This window comes from Canis lupus, chromosome 36 (genome assembly GCF_003254725.2).
Source record: "Canis lupus dingo isolate Sandy chromosome 36, ASM325472v2, whole genome shotgun sequence".
Lineage (NCBI taxonomy): Eukaryota > Metazoa > Chordata > Mammalia > Carnivora > Canidae > Canis > Canis lupus.
In genome coordinates this window covers 15,421,737-15,438,356 of record NC_064278.1, presented here as the reverse complement: position 1 = coordinate 15,438,356, position 16,620 = coordinate 15,421,737, and the positions used below count along the sequence as shown (strand labels likewise).

At 50.8% G+C, this 16,620-nt stretch overlaps 1 protein-coding gene and 1 pseudogene across 1 annotated transcript; one reads left to right on the top strand and one right to left on the bottom strand.

Moving 5' to 3' along the window:
- Positions 1-4,091: 4,091 nt before the first annotated feature.
- SP5 (Sp5 transcription factor) lies at positions 4,092-7,089 on the bottom strand. The gene is made up of 2 exons (XM_025460128.3): positions 6,535-7,089; positions 4,092-5,793 (listed from the first exon to the last, which is right to left on the bottom strand). Exons 1-2 carry the CDS (start codon positions 6,583-6,585, stop codon positions 4,642-4,644), a joined length of 1,203 nt encoding a protein of 400 aa, XP_025315913.3. The 5' UTR covers positions 6,586-7,089; the 3' UTR covers positions 4,092-4,641.
- A 6,430-nt stretch (positions 7,090-13,519) lies between these two features.
- LOC112668282 (60S ribosomal protein L23a-like) lies at positions 13,520-13,973 on the top strand (annotated as a pseudogene).
- Positions 13,974-16,620: the final 2,647 nt, after the last annotated feature.

Sequence of the window (16,620 nt, the reverse complement as noted above, 5' to 3'; positions counted from 1 at the left end):
ATTCTTGGTTAATATAGTTTATTATGTGTTGTGCAGAAACTACTGCATTTCACATACATGGACTAAATTAAGAATTGAGTGTCAAATACCTCACTGGGGATTATGCTTCAGCATAATCACTAAAGACATGGAAGGAAAAGTATATAGAGTCTAGAAAGGGAAGTCATCAAAATGTCAGCATGAAAATATATAGTATATCAATCATCGCATGCAAATCTACAATTGGTAGTAAATTGTACTAGTAAAACTGAAACTATCGAAAAAAGTTGTGATGGCCCATAAGCTGTTTGATTACATCTTTGTTGAACAGTATGACTTATTTGTTAATAGTAAGGAACATTATGTAAGCTGTTTTACAATATCCATAAACTAATTTGAAACACTGCAGATTCTTTAAAAACAATCAAGGGAGGAGCAATTGACACAAAGATCTTTATGGAAAAATGTGTTGAGTCCAAACATCACCAGAGAAAAATGTACTGTTTATGTATATCAGATACCACATCAATCAGGTTACCAGTATAGTGGCCCAATAATGAAATGTGTCCTTTTGGTGCATTAATCTAAATATAGATTTCACTGCCAACATACATCTTTCTATCTAGATTTTTTCCTGGTTCATCAACTATGCTGGCACATACCCATATTTCAAAGCTGCCCTTGGTTTCATACCCTTTTAAAGTCTCCCTCTCTCATGTAAACCAGAGGTAGGTAATGATATCTGATAGAACGTTAATATTACTTGTTTTGGAGTAGCCCTCAATTTGGGATATTAGCAAACCTTCATTCCATTTACTAGAAAAACAGAGCTAGAGGGTTGGATTTGTTGATTCCACCACACAGATCATTTCCCAGTGAGATATCATCAATTTACTTCAACTTATCAATATTTAATGTGAAGAGCTAAGGCAAGTAAAAGCAGTTTGCAATTTTAGAGACCTAAACACCTTTGTAGGTGTTTACATGAATTTGAAGTCACTGCTACCGCTATAATAACATTCTGTGAAACTCTCACAGCAGAACCAAAATAAAAGGAAAACACTAAATGTGCAGCTTTAAACGGATTTCTTAAAAACTCACAGTATTAGAACAGAAACAATGCAGGTCAGGGTGAAAAACTGCCTTGTCTACAAATATCACTGTTTCAAATAGGTTCCTGCAAGAAGCCTGTTCATCAAGATTAGTTTTTAAAATGGCATGCCTTGTTCCATTGACTAACAGCAAAATAATTTAAAACAATATACACAATATGGTTATAAGATTCTAACTGAAACTATGCTAACACAATAAATGATACAGTTATATATTCTTTAACATAATTTACTTCCATTCATTACCAGAACTATTACAAATTAGTGGTCAGTCAAAGGTAAATTTGCACAATTTTCCCTTGAGAAAGCTATGGAGTATTGTTAATAAGTTCGGAAACACATAATTCCAAATCACCTAAATCATTGATTAACTCGATTTCTCCATGTTCTAAGTTCTTGATCAAAATGGTTCATTTATCAATTGTTAAATTTAAAGCAATCATATCACACTAATTTTAGAATTTTCTAAAATATACTTTGTTATATTTGCACACTACTAAAACAGTTGCTTTAAAAATGTACATAAGACCATCATTAACATATTTTCAATTCATTTTTAAAACTTAATGAATTGTGTGTGAGGATCTTTAAGTAAAGCCTTGAATATAGTTGGTAGATTAAACTTTCTTTTTTGATGTTAGCAAAACTCTAAATAAAAAATAAATTTTAGTTTACATTTAATTGTCATGTTTCTGAACTTCTTTTAACTTGAATTTTTAAAAACTTTCTGCTAACTGTACTTAATTATATATCACTTATGCATATTATTTCTGGCATATTGATTTATTGTAAATAGTTTTTAAAGTTCTAAGTGGTACTGGTTGCAGTTTTATGAAACAGCATGTGGTAGCAGTTCAAATTTTAACAGCTTATAAAATCAAATACATTTCTGCACTGTCAAACTTCTATTTCTGATTTATTAGCTTATTTTTCAGTATAAACATGAAATGGTTTCCTACATTTGGATAATAATATATCATATCATATCATATCATATCATATCATATCATATCATATCATTGTGGCTTTCTGGCTTCCACTTGGATAATTTTTCTAAAGTAATTGGAACACAAATTTGCAGTGGCACAGTAAGGAACAGTCTTTCAACTGTACCAAGTTAGCCTAGAAACTGTACTTTTACCATACTTTCTAAGTTTGCAGGTTATTAATCCTTAATTATAAGTGAAAACATAAGAAAGGCATTTTGTCATCAAATGACTGCTCTGCTTTTAAAAATTATATATATTGTATTTTTACATAAATGCCATATATTTTATCTAGTTCTTCTCTTAATAATCATAAAGATAAACTTACAGGGAAATTTTATTTTCAACATTTTATCTGTTTAGACACTAGATGATTATGGCTGTTAATAACAGCTCGCAAACTTATTTCAAAGTTGCCACTTTTCCCGCCAAGGGCGTTCTCTTTCAATGAGAGAATCACTTCAACTTTTCTGAGTTGAAAATGAGAAAATTTTTCTGGTGGAAAATCCTCCACCAGGATTTCTCTTTCTTTACTCATCTGCCAAAAAAACCTTTCCTAGCCCTGAAGCCCATTCCAGGACAGGGTTCAGATGAGTTTCTGCAACCCTTCATAGAAATTATTCTTAAGAATCTTGATTTAGATTAAGATTACACACTTAGATGTATTTAGTGTAACTGTGTAGCAACCTTCTTATTACTATTGCTTGCAAAACCATCACACCCTTGAAAATTTAGCTAACCAAACTGCCCTTCCCAGGTAAAGACCTCTGAAGACTCATATGCCAATCTGTCACTAGATAGTTCCAAAATCTCTAATGAGAGCAGCTGGTTCTAAGGCTTATCTCCCCAATAATCCTAATATTCTTCTACTACCTTGTCTCATATTAGAGTAAAATGCTATTTGTTAGAAATACAAAGGTAATTTCATCTCTGTTATATTGATGTTTGTGTTTTACTTAATTCTGTAAGTCTCCAGCACAACCTTCCCCTAGCTTTTAAGACCTTACCATTCAGTTTGACTTCAAACAAAAGGAAAGGTAACAACAAATTGTAAACTGTGAAATCCTATCAATTTATATACACTTCCACTGCCATGAAAAGACTATTCAGTTCCACTGAAATCTGGCATTAATGATGCAAGTTTAACATATTAACAAATATTCTTTGATAATTTTCTTTCTTTGATAATTCTAAATCAGAAGTTTAAGATTTCAGTTTCAGGTTTTAAAAAAATATATTAACCAACATCAAGGAGCCAGTGGAATTGAGACACTTGAAAAAACAACTGTAAACTTTTTTAAGAGGCAGGCAAGAAACCTAGATGGTAGTATTCCTGGCTCCTCCCTGAGCAAATCTTGGTCTACTTCAATGATTCAAAAGAATAAAACCCCAAGATACGAAATGGAACTAAACTTCCAGACCCAGCCAAAAGTCCCTAAGTGGCTATTGTGAAGCAAGACTGTTAAGATTTTCACAGCATAATGATTTAGAAGAAAACAAGCAAGACAACAGGGCTGAGGTAACAGCTTCTTCCCCCCCAGCAAAGACCAAACTTGAAGGAGGGCCCCCAGTTTCCCTGTAACTGTCCAAAATCGCAAATGTGAACAGATCCTTGGGTCTCCAGTACCTCTCCAGACACCAGCATAACCCGTTGCCAGGAGGAAGCAAAGCTCTAGTGTGACCTCTCTTCCCACAGTACCACCAAATGGAAAGCCGCAGGGAACTCGCCAGATAAAAGAACGTGCATTGTTTGTGCAGCAGGTATCAAAATTTTAAGAGAAGCCGGTCAAGTCCAAAGGCCGCATGATCTATCCTCTTTCCCACAAATCTGACCCTGCCCCACTTACTTACTTCCTCCATCCGTGAACCCGACACACTTGCCCAGACCCTTCCAAACCAAAGAGACCTCCGTAGGGGCAGCCTACAGGAGCTGTCTTCGAGGTGAAACCTGACCGGTTTATAAGCCTCCCCGAAGAAGAAGAAAAGATCAAATGAGACTGTCTCGAGCTGACCCTGGAGTTAAAGTATTTATTTTCACGCAACTGCTGATTGCTTTACAGAGACATTTCATGCTGTGTAGCTCTGCATGGAGCTGAGAACAAAAGTAACATTTTTATTAATGTCATAATTATTATAATTATTCTTTTAACAAAGCTATTAAATAACCTGTACAAAGCCCGGCCTGGTCCTAGCAAAAACAAGAAAACAAAAACCAAAAAAACCCGAGCACTATTTCAAATCTCCCAAGGTCCTTCCGCTTTAACTCAGCAGTGTTTCCTATATATACAAGGTCAGCCCAGTGTGGTCCCCCAAAACTGTAGATCTCCCAGGCGGTGCAATGGGTCCGAGCTCGCAACCGCCCTTGGGGGACGCGGAGCTCCCAACCCTACCTCCCCGGCTCCTCCCGGGCACAGGGTCCCCGTCGGCGCGCGGGGAAGGCGCAGGCGCCCGCTGGGTCTGCCCGGGGCCAGGTGCCCACAGCGCCCCGGAGCCTCCCCGAGGAGGTGCCGGGGCGGGAGTCCGAGGCGGGAGGGGCCTCGAGTCGCCCCCCGGGGTGGGGGGGCTCACAGGTCCCGCGGGTCTTCCCGTTTGACCCCGGCCTCGGCAACTTTGAGCTTCTTATTCTGGTGCGTCTTGACGTGCTTGGCGAGGTGGTCGCTGCGCATGAAGCGCTTGCCGCACTCGGGGCAGGCGAAGCGCTTCTCGCCCGTGTGAGTCCGCAGGTGCCGCTGCAACTCGTCCGAGCGCGTGAAGCTCTTGCCGCAGAAGAGCCAGTTGCACACGAAGGGCCGCTCGCCCGTGTGCCAGCGCAGGTGTGCCTTCAGGTGCGACGTCTTGCCGTACACCTTGCCGCAGCCCGGCACGTGGCACACGTGCTGCTTCTTCTTGCCGGGCTCCGCCTCGGGGGCGCCGCCAGCCGCCTGGCAGTTGGGGCAGCGGCAGCGGCGGCACCTCCTGGCCGTGGCCGCCAGGGGGGCCTTGGTCTGCAGCAGCGCCGCGATCTGGCTCTGGTACTGCGCGAAGTCCGACGGGCCCAGCACCAGGCCCCGCTGCAGGGCGGCGGCGGCGGCGGCGGCGGCGGCGGCGGCGGCCGCGGAGGCGGGGAAGCGGGGTGCGTGGGGGGCCCCGGCGCAGGCGCCCGGGAGGCTGCTCCCCGGCACCCCGGAGGTCCCCGGGCCGGTGCCCGCCTGCGGGATACTCCACCAGGGGAGGTCGTCGGGGGCCGGGTTGGGGGACAGCTGGCGACACGTGGGCGGCGGGGGCGGGGGCGGCGGGGGCAGCAGGTTGGAGTAGCCCGGAGGCAGCGCGGCCTGCGCGGGGTAGGGCACGTAGGCGGGCGCGCAGCTGGCGGGCAGCGCCGCCATGCTCGAGGGCAGCATCTTGACGGGCGAGAACTCGTAGGGGTACGAGGGGTCTGCAGGGGGTGTGAGCGGCAGCTCGTGCGCCGCCCCGAAGGACGGCTGCAGGTGCGTTTTCTGCGGCGTGAGGCCCAGGCTGGGGTGCGGGGGCGGCAGCGCGCCCGGGGAGTGCGCCGGCATGTCTGCGGTCCAAGGGTGGAAGAGCCTGGAGGGCGAGCCCAGCGCGGGGTCGTAGGGCACCTGCAGGAAGTCCGGGGGCGCCGCGGCTCCGGGCTGGCCGATGCGGCTACAGGTGGCGGCCAGCAGCGCCAGGGGCGAGTGCTTGCCCAGGTCCGGGGAGGCGCTGGGGGTGCGGTCCTGCATGGGCGGCGGCGGGGAGGGCGGAGAAGGGACAAAGGGTTAGCGCTCCGAGCGCGGTCTCCGGGCCGGCCCGACGCCCCCACGCCCCCACGCCGGCTGCTGCAGCGCCGCCCGCCCCGGCCCGGGGCCCTCCCCGCCAGCGCACCCGCGCCGCACCCGCCCGGACGGTTAACTTTGGCGCCTGCGCTACCTGAACGCGGGGCGCCCGGGCGCTTCCCGTGAAACTACTCGGTGCGGACGGACACGGACGCCATCCGGCCTCCGGGAGAGCCGGCGCAGGGTGGGCGGGGAGAGGGGTCGGCCGCGCCGCGCCCGGCTCGGCGGCCCGAAGGGGGGCGGAAGCCCCCGCAGCCCCGCCGCCCGGCCGCCCGCCCTCCCATCTTTTAAGCTCTTTCCGCGCGACTCTCGAGCTCCTCCTCCGCCCGCCCCAGGCTGCAAGTCAGCGGGAGGGCCCGCCGGGGTGAGCCCGGGCCCGGCTCTCAGCCCGGCGCGCAAGGCCGAACCCCCGCCCCCGCCCCGCCCCCGCCCCATCCGCGCGTCCCTCCCCCAAAGGCCACGCTCCCTCCAGACACCCAGGCTAGGTGCGAAGTTGACGTGGGCACCCCCCGGGCTGGCGCTAGCGGCATCCACCGAGCCGGGGTCCCTTTGAGACTCGGGTGCCCAGAATTCGGGGTGCCCCGATCCGGACGCGCCCCCTCCCCCCGGCTTTCCCTCGCCCCCTCCGAGCCCAGACCTGACCTGGAGGAAGGCCTGCAGAGGGTCATTCCGGAGGACGGCCACGGCAGCCATCGCTACTGCCCGCGGGCCGCTGGCTGCCGAGCAGGGCGCCGCCGAGGCATGGAGGCCCGAAGGCGAGGGCGCACGGCCGCGCGGCGCCCCCCGCGCCCTCCCCGCGCTCCGGGGCCCTCCCCGCCGGCGCCCCTCGCCGCACCCCGCTCGCTCGGCCCGCGCGCGGTCTGAGCGCTTCAGGATCACCTCCAAGAATTTGATAAGGACTTTGCTGGGCCGCCAGCCAGTCAGAGGGAAGATTTATGGCTTTGAAGTTTGCCGCTACCCAATCATCAAAGAATAGCGGCTCTTTCAGAAGCGAAAGCAAATCCTTTGAATCCACAAAGCTCCTATGGTGTGTTTGTTGGTCGGGATAAAAGAACTGATTATTAGGGGGGATGGGAAGGGAGGAGATAAAGGCGGGACAATTAATGAAGTAATCACTATGTGGGAAATGTATATACACAAATAATTGGATTTTCCTGATCAAAGGGGGCCTTGCCGCCTGGAGACCCGCGCTGGGGTTGCTGGAGACACTCGATCCCCCCACCCCCACCCCCACCCCCACCCCCCGCAACTCCTTTGCAATTAAAGATTTGCACCGAGGCAGCGCCCAAAGTGACAAAGTGTCTTTGTTATCTCCAGAGAAATCTGCCTTTGGCTTCCAGGCGCGGGACCCTGAGACCGAGATGAGGGTGATTCGCCGCGTACTTACACACCCCACACCCGCGCAGCACACGCAGCGGCCCGCGCACACCGCGGACCCGAGGGAATCCCCGGGCGGGGCGGGGCGGGGGACGCACCTCGCCCGCCCGCCCGCCCGGCCGCGTGCCCCCCCCCCCCACCGCCCCGCCTGTCGCGCCGCAGCCGCCCGCGGGGCCCTGACCCGGGGCGGGGCCGGGCGGCCGCCCATGGCGGCGGTGGGTGGCGCGCACGCTCCCGGGCCGCCTGCCCGACAAGCCACTGTGGCCCTCTGGTGACATTCCTGCTGGCGACCTGGAAGTTTTCTCCGGCCGCAACTTTTGCAAATAGTGAGCCTGGGAAAAGCACCCGTGCCGCGCTTACCAGCACAGCTAAGCTTGGCGGGACACCCAGGGCCAACCATCATACACAGCAGAGGGGGGGAAACATGTTACGTCGCTCTTGCGTCTTCAGGCTGGCAGCCCGGGACGCCGCGGAGGGTCGGTCAGGCGGCTGACTGCGCTTAGGCCCCCGGAGCCCGGCCGGGGCGGGCAATCCGGGCCCCTCCAGCGAGTGCGCGCTCTCTGCGAGCCGCACAGACCTGCCGGGAGCCACTTGGAAAGAGTAAGGCGCGGTCGAGGAAGCCTTTTGTCACTGAGCACAGCACACACTGTACGAGGGAGGCCCTTCAGCCGGAAAGAAAAGCCAACACAAAGTGGGCTTCCTGGCACCTTTGGAAAGAAAAGAAAGTAGAGGCGCGTGGCGTGCGCCCCGCGTCGAGGAAACTGTCACCCCAGCCCTCGCTGGGCGCACGCCCGGCCGCGGTCCTGCGGGGTCGGTGCGGACGCGGGGACCTCCCCACCCCCGGGGGGGCGCGGGCCGGAGGAAGAGGCAGGGGGGCGCCGCGGGGTCCTCACGGCGCTGGAAGGGATGGGGCCGGCAGGGCGGCCGAGGCCTCCCCCCGCGGCCACGTGAGCGAGTGGGCCGCCTGGACAGGCCCGACCCTGGCGGACCCCGCGCCACGCCCGGCCTCCCCGCAGTCAGCGCCTCCTCTCTCCGGGGCCGCGGGCCGTGCGGGGCTCCCCAAGCTGGAGGCCGCGCCCCGGCGGCGACTGCCTGGGGACCACCGAGCCTGCGGCCCAACAGCGCTTAACCCCGCTCCAACGGGCTTCGGATTCGCAGGCTGCGCTGGACCTTGGTGGCCTCTGCACTGCCGTCAGGGGTCGGGGTCCCCGCCACCAAGCCCACATTTCCACTTGCCTGGGATCTGCCAGAGAAATAGCAGCGTCTTGCGTTAGAAGCGTGGGCCACCTGAGGTCCAAATGCTAGGAGCGGCTCACGGGCTCGGCCCACCCCCAAGGTGCCATCCCAGAAGCGACGAGCAGGGACCACACAGCTCGCTGGGCCGAGGCTCCTGAAGACGAGGACCGGCTGTTCTGGAATCGGGGAAGGGCAGGGGACTTGGTGTTTTGCTCCGAGGCCTGGCGATCCCCCCCCTCCCACGCTCCATCCACAGGTCGCGGGCCTGTGAAGCCGGAGACCCGGGGGCGCCCTTCCCCGGACTCAAGTCTGAAGCCGGGACTCCGGGGGCGCACACGGAGCACGCACACCCCGAACCGTCCGGCCCGGGTCTGGGGCTCACGGGCGTTCTTTCCGGGCCGGGCTGGGCCAAGCAGGCTGGAAAGCATCTCATTTGCTGACCCTGTTCGCTATCGTAACGCAAACGCGAGAAAAGCCAATTCACATCTGCGTAGTTGTCATAGGAGAGAACTTTTTCTTCCAAGATGCCCCCGTTAGCCCGTTAACCCACCACCAGTGGCCAGGAGACGGCAGAGAGTAGTGTTGCTTGGTGGTTAAGGGGTCGGACTAAAAAAAAAAAAAAATCCGAACCCAGATTTTCTAGTTGCCTCTTTTTAGTTGGTGACCTTGGCAAGCAAGTCACGCAACCTCTTTGTGCCTCAGTTTCCCAATTGGTAAAATGGGGGTGATGGTGGTGCTCATCTTGTGGGGTGTTTGTAGCCTTAAAAAGAGAGAAGAGAAGATAAAAAAAAGAGAAGATAAGCAAAGTCTCTAGGGCATTGGGGCGCACAGGAGGCCCTCCCTGGACTGCTCCGAGTCCTTGCTGTCGGCCTCCCCTCCTTTGGGGAAAACCCGCGGGGACGGCAGCCTCCCGTGCACGCGCTGAAGTTTGGAGAGAGACTTTCACTAGCTGCTGTTGAGCTTCCCTCCCTTTGCAGCCGAGCTCCTGAAAAACTTAACTCTTAATGAAGTAATGTTCGGAGCGTCCATTAAAAATGCAATGCCAGGAGATCAAAGTACAATATTTATTTTAGAAATTTGTTGCAATCACCAAGAGATACAGGTATCAAGGCCAAATGTCAGTTCCGTTACACAAAGCCCCGCGCCCGGGAAGAGAGTGTGGCTGCTGCGCCATCGTGTAGGGAAACATCAAAGGCCGGGCGCGCTGCAAAAGTGCGCAGCCGGGCGGGGAGGAGTGAGCCCGGGGGGGCCGCGCGCCCCAGACGGCGCGGGGGCTGCGGGGCGGGGGTCAGTTCAAAGAGGCCTCCGCTGCGGCGCGAGTTCACAGGAGGGAAGATTTAATGGGCTTTCTTTTGTTGGTGGGTGTGTTTGTGCGCGGAGGACCCACTAACTCCTCCGTGGTCCCCCGGCCGCAGGGCGGAGGGGCGGGGGCGGGGAGCGGCGAATGGGGAGCAAACTTTTCCGCGGCGGGGGGCAGGGAGGTTGACGCGGGCTCCCCGCCAGGTCGGCTGCGCAGCTTCTTCCCGGGCGGGCGGGCTGCGAGCGCCCACCGGGTGCCCCCGAGGAGAGGCGGGCGGCTGCGCCCGCACAGGCTCTCGCACGGCCTGCGGACCCGCTCCGCGCTCGGCGCGCTCCGGCTGCGTTCCGGCAAGGAAGTGCTGGCGGACCTCTGGCTGGCTGCTGCGCGCCCGAGCCTGGTGCCTCGGATCGGGCTTTGTGGGTTTTTTTTTTTTTTTTTTTTTTTTTGCAACAATCGGGGACTCAGCTTCTGGGCTCAACCCAGTGGGTCACCCATCTCCAGTTGATTTTTCTTTTTCTTTTCTTTTTTTTTTTTTTTTAAGATCGATGCATTATTGAGGACACTTCAACAAATTCTTAATCATTGGCTTTTGCAGCAGGGTGGTGCTTAACCGCCTTCTACTTCCTTCTCCCCCCCGCCCCCACACACCCAGTTCCTCGCTAAAGGCTCAATCTTCCAATTGCCCGTATCTACCAAGTTAATACCAGTACCAATCGTTGCTTTATTAAAGGTGGTGGGAGGGGAGGGTCAGCGTTTCCCTCGTGCTAATGGGGCACTAAGTCGCAGGAGGATGCCTTGTGCATTTCTTCAGTCATCTACAACCAAGTATTCTTAGAGCAGTCACTCGGCAGCCTTTTGAAGTCGTGCTAGAGCAGAAAGCTGCTATTGTTTTCAGCTCTCAACATGGAAGGGATCAAACTTTGCCTCTTCAATTTGAAAGTTTTTTTTTTTTTTTTTTTTTTTTTTTTAATGGTGGTGGGGGAAGGGGTTGCAATCTGATACTCTCTCGAAGTTAACTTTGAGGATTTGGAGGAGTCTCGCAGTATAAGCTGCAGACCAAATCACAGCCTCTCCAAAGCTTGCGTCTGAGACAGGCAGGGGCTGATCACTGACACAGTGGAGTGCGCGTTCAGTCGCAAGAAATCACCATGCTGGGAGTCTTTGGAAAACGCTGGCGTGGTTTGAGAAAATTTCCTCACCTGGAAACCTTGAGTTAACTTTAAGCTTAAACTTCAAAACTGGATCAGTATATAATGGATGAAGGAGTGGAATTCTAGAAGGGGGTCCTTGACCTCATCCAATTGGACTCCCTCAGTTGATGGCAGGAGACAGAGTGTAGGTGATGTATCATGCCTGCACAGGGCTGTGAACTTCGGTTAACTGCAATAAATGCTCACTGGTGTTGGGTGGTAGGATGGAATTGTGTGTACCAGTGTCATTTATATAGTGTTTGGTGTCACAGAGCACACAAATACAGTAGGGACTCAGAAGAGAGCACTGGTGGGTGGCTCAGCGGTTTAGCGCCCACCTTCAGCCCAGGGCATGATCCTGGAGACCCAGATCAAGTCCCACATAGGGCTCCCTGCAGGGAGCCTGCTTCTCCCTCTGCCTGTGTCTCTGCCTCTCTTTCTCTTTGTGTGTCTCATGAATAAATAAATAAAAATCTTTTTTTGTTTTTTGTTTTTTGTTTTTTTTTTAAAGAGAGCACTGATGAGGGCTGGAGTAGTTAAGGGAGGCATACTAAGGAGTTGGGGTTTGGAGGAGTCTTTTAAGGACCTATGGGATTTTTTAATGGGGTGCATAGGAAGGAAGACAGTTGGAGGAGGGAAAGGACAGGAAGGAAAGAGAATTCCCTCTTCAGTGAGGAGCTAACCCCAGAAAATGAAGTCTTAGATACTGGTACAGACAGGGTGGGGCTAGATCAGAGAAATCGGGGAGATCGTGGCTCTGATGCTTTATCGTAACATGAATTAAGTGTAGACCCCTAAGCTGGTGGAAGCAATTCCAGTTTTTCAGTGTCCTTCTGAGAAGGGTTGGCTTGCTGAGAGCTTGGAAGGATAGACACAGATGCAGTTATGTAGGTGTGAGATAGTGATGGCCTGGACTGGAAACTGGTGTGGTAGTCAAATGGCCATCTTAAAGAGAAAAAGAGGAAAACTTGATGACAATTTGAAATAAGAGATAAAAGGAAAAATAAAGAAGATCTCTCTTTTGACAATGTTGCTGGGACAACTGGATAGCCACACGTAAAAGATTGATGTTGGGCTTTTTCCTTACAGCGTACATAACAAATTAACTCTAAATGGACCATAGACTTAAATGAAGAGTTAGACTATAAAATGTGTGGAAGAAAACATAGGAGTGAGTCTTCACAACATTGGGTCAGGCAGTGGTTTCTTAGATACACGAAAAGTACAGTGGCAAGAAAAAAAATAGATAAGTTGGACTTCATAAAAATTTAGACCTTTGGGCTTCCAAAATCACCATCAGGAAAATGGAGACAACCCAGAGAATGGGAGAAAGTATTTGCAAATTAGGTATTTCATAAGAGATGTGTATCTGTAATGCATTAAGAACTCTTGTAACTCAACAATAAAAAGACAACCAACTAACCCAACTTTAACACAGGCGCAGATTCTGAATGGACATTTTTCCACATACAGAAAGCAGATAAGTGCATGATAATGGGCTCAACATCATCAACCATTGCTGAGGTACAAATAAAAACCAAACGTGACACCAGTTTACATCTCCTAGGATGGCTCTGGTGAGCAAGATAGCTTTGGATGTGGTGGAGCCAGAAGGCTCATACACTGCTGGTAGGAATGTAAACTGGTGCGGCCACTTTGAAAGACCAGTTGGCAGTTCTCAAAACATTAAACATGAGTTATAATTCTATTCCTAAATGTATATCAAAGATAATTGAAAACATGTGTCCACACCAAAACTTGTACATGAATGTCACAGCAGTGCTACTCCTAAGAGCCACAAGGTAGAAACAATCCAAAGTTTCATCAACTGCTGAATGGATAAATAAAATGTGTTGCTTTTATACAATGGAATATTATTCAGCTGTAAAAATGAATGAAATGGTGGTACATGTTACAACATGGATGAACTTTGAGATTTTATTTATTTATTTATGTATTTATTTGAGAGAGAGAGTGAAAGAGAGCTCGAATGGGGGAGGAACAGAGGGGGAGGAAGAGAGAGGGGGAAAGAATACCAAACAGACCTGTGCTGAGCCCAGAGTTCCACTCCACACTCAATCTCAGCACCCTGAGATCATGACCTGAGTGGAAACCAAGAGTCCTATGCTTAACCGACTGAGCTACCCAGGCGCCCCACAGCATGGATGAACTTTGAAAATATTCTGCTAAGTGAAAGAAACCAGCCACACAATACCACATATAGCATGTTTACATTTGTATCAAGTGAATAGGATAGACAAACTCTTAGGTAGAAAGTAGATTAGTGGTTGCAGGGGAAGGGGGTGGGGAGGGGAGGGGGGTGGGTTGGTGGGGGGGAAGGAGGGTGGGTCAGTGGAGAATCAGGAATGATCACTTTGGGATTGCTTTTTTCTTTTGGAGAGAGTAAAATATTCAAAAATTGATTGTGGTGATAATTGTACAACTCTGTGACTTTAAATCGATGAATTGTATGACACATAATAAAGTTGTTTTAAAATATCAAAAAGAAATCCCTTTCATGAAGATGGCACTGAAGGTGAAGAAGGAAGCCCCTGGACCTCCCAAAGCCGAAGCCAAAGCAAATTGAGAAAGTGGTGCTGAAAGTGGTGCACAGTCACAAGAAAAAGATCCGCATGTCACCTACATTCCGAAGACCCAAGACCTTGTGTCTCTGAAGCAGCCCAAATATCCTCGAAGGCACCCCCAAGAGAAATAAGCTTGATCACTGTGACATCATCAAGGTCCCCCTGACTACTGAGTCAGCCATGAAGAAAATAGAAGACAACGACACACTTGTGTCCATTGTGGATGTCCAGGCCAATAAGTACCTGATCAAACAGGCTGTGAAGAAGCTCTATGACATTGATGTGGCCAAGGTCAACACCTTGATCAGGCCTGATGGAGAGAAGAAAGCATATGTTTGACTGGGTCCTGACTATGATGCTTTGGATGTTGCCAACAAAATTGGGATCATCTAAACTGAGTCTAGCTGGCTATAAACCTGAATATAAATTTTTTCATGATTAAAAAAAATATCAAAAAGAGGGGGGTCTGGGGGGCTCAGTTGGTTCAGCGTTGGATTCTTGATTTCAGCTCAGGTCATGATCTCAGCCCAGCCAGGTTGAGCTCTGTGCCCAGCAAGGAGTCTGCTGGAGATTCTCTCTCTCTTTCCCTCTGCCCTTCCCCTTCCCACCCCCAGCCCCCAAGTGCTCTCGCTCTCATTCGCTCTCACTCTGAAATAAATAAATAAATAAATAAATAAATAAATAAATAAATAAATAAATAAATAAATAAACCTTTTAAAAAATGTCAAAAAGACCCCAACGTTTTAGCTTGTGAGGCAGCAAAAATGGTTCAGTTGTTATAAAAGTAGGAGAATAAGGGAGGGAGGCAACCTGGAGTTGAGTGGAAGCACTGGATTCAGGTTGGGGCTGTTGAGTCTAAGATTTTTGGCTGGATGTTCACAGGGACATGTTTGCAGAAAGTTGGAAGTGTGGAGAGCAGGCAGGGCAGGAGTCGCGGGGCTAGAGATAAGGACTTGGGAACTCTGGGCGAGTAGCGACGGCCCAGTCAGTGAGCTCCTGGAGTCAGTGGAGATCCAGCAGGCAGAGAAAAGCTACAATAGAAGTTTAGCGGAAACCTCCGCTAGAGGATGGACAGAGGGAGAGGAGCCACCAAAGTAGCCAAAGGAGAAAGAGAGGCAAGAGGGAACAAAAAAAAAGTAGAGGTGGGAGAAAGAGCAGGAGCATGGGACATGTCCAAGGCCACGGGTGGGGTGCAGGGGAGGCTCTGAGGACCTGCCTTGGCATGGAGGTGGGCCTGGGAAGCCGATGATGAGCTTAAGAAGCAGCTAGAACAGGCAGCAGGTCCAGACCTACATGCATCTGTGTTGCAGGACGTGGTAAAAGGAACCGGGAGGAAGAGGGGCAGCTGTAGGCGGGGAGCTCAGAACCCCGCAGGTGGCAGCAGAGGTGCAGGTGGCAGCAGAGGTGCGGGGCCTCCCTCTAATGAGGGGAGGAAGCTCTCCTGCCCAGGCCAAGTAACTATAGGGGGAAGAACTTCTGACCGGCCGGTGCCAAATAAAACTCCCTGGAGAAGCTTCTTTATTCATCTGGAAGTACAGGCGAAGTCACTGCTGAGAGTGGAAGTGCGCGGAGGCCCCACGTTAAAAGTACGGTTGGCAACTGGCTGCAGACCCGGGGGCTCACACCTGCTTGCGCCCAGCCTCGTCTTACATGGTTTACTTGACCACATCCAAGCCTCGCACACCTCAGGCTTGTCTTCTCCTTCACGCTGCTGACATTTGGACTCTTCAGAGGACAACGGGGCTCCCCTCCTTACTTCCCAGGCTCCTAAGGAGAAGCGTGGAGCTAATGTCCTGCAGTGGGGTTGTCATGCAGGGCAGAGGGAGGCCCCCAAATAAACATGTTTTGGGGGGGCATATAAAATTGCCGTCGGGGCTCCTGGGCGGCTCAGTCTCTTAAATGTCCAACTCTTGGTTTCGGCTCAGGTCATAATTTCTTGGTTGTGAGATCAAGTCCGCTCTGAGCCCTGTGCTTAGCAGGGAGTCTGCTTCAGATTCTCTCTCTCTCTTTCTTTCTCAAAGAAATAAAATCTTTTTTTTTTTAAGATTTTATTTATTTATTCATGAGAGACACAGAGAGAAAGAGGCAGAGACCTAGGCAGAGGGAGAAGCAGGCTCCCTATAAGGAGGCTTATGTGGGACTTGATCCTGGACCCTGGGATCACACCTTGAGCCCAAGCCAGATGCTCAACCACTGAGCCACCCAGGCATCCCTCAAATAAATAAAAGCTTAAAAAAAAAATTGCTGTCGGGGATCCCTGGGTGGCTCTGTGGTTTAGCGCCACCTGCAGCCCAGGGCGAGATCCTGGAGACCGGGGATCGAGTCCCATATCAGGCTCCCCGCATGGAGCCTGCTTCTCCCTCTGCCTGTGTCTCTGCCTCTCTCTCTTTCATGAATGAATGGATAAATAAAATCTTAAAAAAAAAATTTGCTGTCAACAGCACTGCTCTAAGTCATCTTTAGGCACAGACAAGTTCCCCTTCCAGAAGGCACATCTTAAGAAAAGGTATGCCAAACTTTCTTTATTATCTTTTCCTACTTATTTTATCTATTAATATCCATGTTTCAATGCTATGTTTTGATTGGTCACAAGAACCATTTGATGACAGAAGAAATAAAGGCACACACAAGTCCAAGGACTGATGGTCCCAGCAGGCGCCTGCAGAAGCTCTAGATAGCATTTTGTGGCTTTGGCTTCCATCCTTCCAGGTACCAGGAACCGAATCTGTGTGGAGTATAAAGGACATCTGGTCACTGAGCACAGGCTTTGCGGAGGACTCCCGAGATACAGAGGACAAACCCTGCCCTTTGGATAGTTTGGAATCCAGAGCTGCGGAAGAGCAGTCAGAGGGCAGACACGGTTGGGTCACAGCATCATGGGAGGACATGGAGGGCTGATTAAGGTAGTGAGGCCCAGAGAAGTGATCGTACAACAGTGAAAGAATTGAGTTGTGCGTTATTTCTCTCTGCTGATAGGGAATGGGAGCACTGTAGGGAAAGATTCTCCTTGATTTATTACCCATTTGTGGTGGCATATATT